General features: G+C 43.5%; 1 protein-coding gene across 1 annotated transcript in view; it reads right to left on the bottom strand.

Annotated features, from left to right (window-relative positions):
- Positions 1 to 1,282: 1,282 nt before the first annotated feature.
- REN (renin) overlaps positions 1,283 to 6,000 on the bottom strand; it is a 115,817-nt gene continuing 111,099 nt past the window's right edge. The window contains exons 8-9 of the mRNA XM_078644657.1: positions 3,008 to 3,106; positions 1,283 to 2,363 (exon numbers count right to left, since the gene is read on the bottom strand). Coding sequence (XP_078500783.1) covers positions 2,202 to 2,363; positions 3,008 to 3,106 — 261 coding nt within the window. The 3' untranslated portion in view covers positions 1,283 to 2,201. The remainder of the gene's footprint in view (positions 2,364 to 3,007; positions 3,107 to 6,000) is intronic.

The raw sequence follows: 6,000 nt of genomic DNA, 5'->3' as shown, positions 1-6,000 counted from the left end.
CTGCTGCTAATAGACCACAAAAAATATCATAAGCTAGTTGCATGAGAGGCAATATATACAAAGCAAGACAATGTGTAAAACATTCAACAAGACGATAGAACCAAGTGCAGTTATTCGTCTTTTATTTTGAGCTGTTCAGAGCATGCAGATGTTGAAACCAGCCAACGCGTTTCACCCAAACATGGGCTACTTCAGGGCAAAGAATTAAAAAAAAAATTCGCAACGAAAGTGATTCTTCAAGTGCAGTCAGGAATACAATGATAATTATGAATTCAAAGAATTGAAAAAGTTTTTCGACAGCTCAAAATAAAAGACGAATAACTGCACTTGATTCTATCGTCTTGTTGAATGTTTTACACATTGTCTTGCTTTGTATATATTGCCTCTCACACAACTAGCTTAAGTTGGAATATCTATATTTTTACGATGTGTTTGTATGGGTGTTTGTAATGGTGATAGTAATCTGACCTTTCAGATTATTTGTATTTATTTTATTTTTTAACAATAAAAAAAATCACAATGTGATTTCTGTGGGTGTCTGTAATATCTATAGGTATTTGACCATATTGAAATGAATTTGATTTCTCCTATTCTTTATTTTCAAATATATTTACAATGCGGTTTGTATGGGTGTCTTCAATGTGTAAAGTTACTTTTTCATTGTTTTTTTATTTCTTAAATTTTTCTAGGTGTTGGCGTTTGTACGGGGACTATTTGTACCTGCCTCAACTGGTTCCTGTATGGCTCCCTTGCTGCCCCATGAGATGCCATGGGTGATGTGTGACATACTCTGCGGCTTTTCTGGAATAGGGCATCTTTGGGCTACAATACTACTAGAGTAGATGAGGGTCTTACTATAGCAATTGAAACTGGCATACCCTTTTGTAAAGTGTTTGTCCCTTCCTGGGCCCCTGCTTGAATTTCCTTTTCTGCTTGCCACTTTGTGGAACATGTTCCCCGTTTCCAGCCATTCTCCCTTTGCGTTTCTCACATTTCCACCTAAAACATGAAACCTCGTATGTGTAGCTCCACACATTCTTGGCAGAGGATTCTTCACACATGTGAGAGGAGAGGCTTACATGTAGATCTACGCCCATACCCTCGTGAATTCCATGCACAAATATATGAAGTAATAATGCAGAAGTACACACACTCATGAATGCCATTGAGGTGCCCCCTAAATGTTGAAATATGCTCAGTTGATGCATCTTAAACATGCCAATGACTTTGACAATCCAGCTATTATAAAAAGCAGAAAATATTCTGCATGATATCCACAAAGTTCTTATTAAAAATTGTTAAACCTCTTTTTATTAGGTGTTTTTTTATCACCACAATAATAAGCTTGAATAACAATCCCACGCCCTCCCCGTCTTATTCAAACTTTTAACATATAAATGTGAACTGGAAATAGTCCTCAGGGTTTGATGCCACAGAGAGGCCTAGCCCTGCATCTGTGTGTGAAGATAACTGCTATCCTCAGCACTTGACAGAATCAGTGGAGTAGGCTGCTGGTTGGAACTTTATCATTTACAGCCTCTTTCACAGATACAGATGGACATGTCTGCAAATCTTCTCCTTCTTCCAAGGTCTTACACATATGGTGCAATTTCTTCTGGAGTGTTTCCCTTGCCCATGGGCCCTCAGAGTAGCTGGATAGGTTCCCTGAAGGCTGTCCCTCCTTTCCTTCAAGTCTTGTGCATTAGTATAGGTGGAGTGAGTCTGTGGAGGGCTCTCCGTCCCCAAGGGTATAACAGAGTGGTACTCGTGGAATAAAAGTAATTGATTTCCTTCCGTAGGGGTCTCATGATTTGTTATGTGTAGAGTGGCCTCTGGAGGGTTTCCAGACTTCAAACTTTCACAGAGACGGTCCCTCCCTTTAGGAACCCTGTGGAGGGTTCCTCATTCCCTGGGATCTTGGAGAGTGGAGACAACATTGGTTTTCATTTGGGTCTGGTGGACTAGTACAAGTGCTGTGGCCTCCGGCAGAGTTCTTCTCCTCAAGGAAAGTTGCGCTGATCATAGGTAAGGGCAATGTTGCTTCCATCCTTGGCAGGGAGAAGTGTCTGGATACATGTCTCTTGAAGAGGTCCCTCAGTCATTGCTTGGAATTGTGGGTGGCCGACTTGTGAGTGGGAGGTGGAATCTATTAGAGATTGGGTTCGGTGTGGTGTATGTGGCGGTGAAGGCGGGAGACAGCACTAGGCAGATGTAGCAAATCCAATTCTGTTATTTTGACGATCAAACTCTGTATAGTACTGTCCAATGAAGCTGGCACCCAGGACCCACAGCGGCCCGGTAGGGGGTGGGATGTCCAGACCAGAGAAGGCCACAGCGCAGACCTCCTCACCAAACTGGGATTGCTGTGAAGAGAGTAGAACACAAACATGGTCAGAACGATGGTAGCACACTAGGAATGCAGGGCTCAGGATAAAGAATATGCAGAGCTTAGTTAGCATCCTCCAGTGATGCCTGGCTCAGGAAACGAGCAGAGGAAGAGACGGAGAGAATATCACTGTAAAAAGATGGAGAATCTACGGTATGAGTTCAGAAGTGCAAATTCTGTCGCCTCTAGGCCTGGATCACTTTGGTGACAGCTTCAGTGGTAGAGAGTCTGCCAATTTTAGGACTAGGTGAGCTGTATGGACCGACACAGGGATATAATAATGCCATGCCTAGTGCTGGTAAATTCTTAGGAGATTCACATAGATACATGCCCTTCATCCTTTATGGTTGGATATTCTCAGGAGAATGGCATATCAGCATAGGACAAGCCATCTCGTGGCCGGCTGGAGATACTTGTGAGATAAGGAAAGGGATATCTACTTCACCTCTATATTTTGGGACTCATCCTGGTCAAGCCCCACCAGATGTAACATCCTACTTGAAGATTTCTTGGAATCCCCCAAACTCCATGCTGAATGTGCCAGACACCCTAAAACTTGTCCTGGAAAGACTCTCTAATACTTTGCTGCCATGTCCCTCCCCCAGATTTTAACTAACTTACCCGTAGGATGTAGGCAGGCCCTTTGAGTGTGTAGGCATTCCCGCCCATATGGAATGAGATATCCGGAAGCTGATGAATCTTGTCGCAGTCAACAATATACTGTGGAAAGAGATGTTCAATTGTTATACAAAGATCATCGTCTAGAGAGAGTTAAATTAGCTTGAACATGCATTTTTCTTCAAAATGCTGCTAACAATGGGCACTAATTAGAATCTGAATGTTTAGATTGTATTTATCTTTTATGAATAAATTGCTCATAAAGCAGGAAACAATGGTAGGGACCACAGGATTTATGTGATTCTCTGAAAGCAGCGTTTACAGCATAATTATGGATGTACTACATTCACGACATAAATTGCAAATTCACGAAAATATTACATTTAACTCAAATGGATGCAAATAGTACTGCCAGCGTATGTGGCACATAATTTGACCTTTTTGACACATAATTTAGATAACCTTGCCTCATAATTTGGGTCTTCATGCTTTAAATCCTAGTATCCCTGATGATGCTTCAAGTGGCTAGGGGCCTGTCATAATGTTGCTGAAATCTTTACTTCACAAGGCCTGTGAAATATGGTTCTCAGTGAATTATGGGTTTTTGTACCCCTGCATAAGTATGCAAACATGCAATATCTACAATATGTTTACCTAGTAGAGGGTAAACCCTTTGCAGTTATTTTTTAATCCAACCTTTAGTGAAACTCACCTATCCCACAGCATCCTTCCAGGAGAGCAAGCGATGGGGTAGTTGACTATACCTAACACCACATGGAAAATATTTCATGCCGCAGTTTTGATGCGGGCCCCTGCTCCGACCTAAGGGGCACAGTCTTTACAATTGTAGGGTTGGATTAAAAAATAACCATAAAGGGATTACCCTCTACTAGGTACACATATTGTATTTTAGTCTCACGACTATGTGTGAACAGGTTGGCAATCAATTGATACCTGGACCCCCATTCCCTTCCCTTAACAAGGGTAGGGATAGTGTTTCTTCCTTTCTAAACAACCCTTTGGTCCTCTTGATACGCCATAGATCCCTCCCGGACCACTAGGGCATGAAACATGTTGATCCACATTACTTGCATTTACCACTAAATTGTGTTTCCTCATTGTTAGGAATTTACAATTGAGTTACTGTATATAACCCTACCAGGAGTACCCAGGAATAAAATTCACCCTCAGGGTACCTCAATGGTATGTTGAAACCCACCATTTCACTTGTTCCACACACCTGCACTCTCCATCATAGTGTTCTACTAAAAGATCTACGCCAAAGAGCCCTCTCGCGGAGCACATGGGGTATTGCAGCACCGCCCCGAAGAGGAGCAAAACGCTCAATGATGCAGCCTGACACCTTCACAGGTGTGTGAGGGCACAAATTCCTAAAAAAGAGGCAGCAGCTGTTGGAATGGCATCATCCTCTGTTCGTTGGGGTATGCCTTACCTGTCACTACACTGAGGACTGACCCAAGAAAATGCTGAATCTGCTGTGGGTGCAGATGTATTTTCTTGGCATTGATGGTTGAAACCTAAGATGTGAAGAAGTGACGCTACTTCTTCACTTTGTGTTAGGTATCGTCGCTTGCTGCTGCTCTTGATCAGCCTTTTATCTAAATATGGTAAAAGGGGAATGGCATTTCTGTGAAGGTGTGCTGCTATGGCTGCTAGGCCCTTGGTAAACAATCTTGGAGCTGTGGTGACTCTGAAATGGTAACACCTTGAACTGGTAATGTTGGCCATTTTCCGTGAAGCGAAGGTACAGTTGATGTGCTGGGTGGATTGTGATATGAAAGAAGATGTTTTTCTGATCCAGTGTTAACATGAAGTTTTCTTGGTGCAGCAGGGGAATGACATCCTATAGCGTGGTCAAATGAAAGTGTATGGAGATGAAGACCTGTTGAATGGCTAGAGGTCGAGGATTGGCTGGAGTGAGCCATTCTTTTTAGGGGTTAGAAAGGAAGAGGATAAATATACGCCTACACTCTGTTGGTGTGCTGGTACTGGTTCTATTGCACCCTTTTGTAGGAGTGCCTGAGTCCCTTGCTCCAAAATATGAAAGTGGTCTGAACTCAGTATGTGGTGGTGGGTTGTAATGTCGGAATGCATTGTAAGGCAGCAACCTTCCCACACAATGGAGACAATTCTCTCATCTGAGGTTGAACATTGAGGAAGGAAGTGCCTCAGTCTTCCCCCATAGGTGTTGGATAGTTGAGGGAAGGAGGAGTCACTGCTTTGCAGCAGAGGTGTCCCTTGCCCCTGTCATTGGCTTTATAGGCCCTTTAAAGAAAGCCTTTGGCTATTGAGGGTCCTGCAAGAATTGCTGGCTAGGCTGATTAGGTGGCCTCTGATTTGAGCCCACTGGTTTGGCTCGGCCCGCCTGACCTGGCACAGGGGGAATTGCAGGGCATACATGGGTTTATCAATTTCTGCATCCTTATTTATTTTTTCAAGCATCTGGTCGACCTGTGGGATGAAAAGATGCTCCCCATCACATGGTACATTTAATAGGTTCACTTGCAACTCTGGCCTAATTCCTGACATCCTAGGACATGCGAAGGAGGGTGCTGGTACCAATCCTCTCGTTTCAGTGTCCGCTGTGTCGAGGGCACATCTGATAGTAGCATTACTGATGGTTTTGTCCTGCTCTACCAATTCTTGTCCCCTTCTTCGGTTGGCCTCTGGTAGGTGCTATGCCAGCTCCTCCCACTGATATCTATCATACCTGGAAAGGTGACCCACCGAGTTGGCAATGCCCTAATGTGTGTCTACCCCAATTACCTAGCCATTTGTCTGCTGGCTCAATCTTCTTATACTCCTTGACAGGAGGGGGAGCGTCCCTCTTGGCCTGAGTAGAAGCCCTTTGATATGCAGTGTGATCTACCAGGGAGTCAGGGTCTATTTTCCCCCTAATATAAGCTGGATCATTTGGAGAAGGTTTGCATTTTTCTGCTATACACCAGGTTACCATTCTAGCCTTTACTAGATAC

Source organism: Lissotriton helveticus, chromosome 5_1, assembly GCF_964261635.1.
Source record: "Lissotriton helveticus chromosome 5_1, aLisHel1.1, whole genome shotgun sequence".
NCBI classification, from domain to species: Eukaryota; Metazoa; Chordata; class Amphibia; order Caudata; family Salamandridae; genus Lissotriton; species Lissotriton helveticus.
Note: the sequence above shows the minus strand (reverse complement) of the source record. Positions and strands in the feature narration are given on the sequence as shown.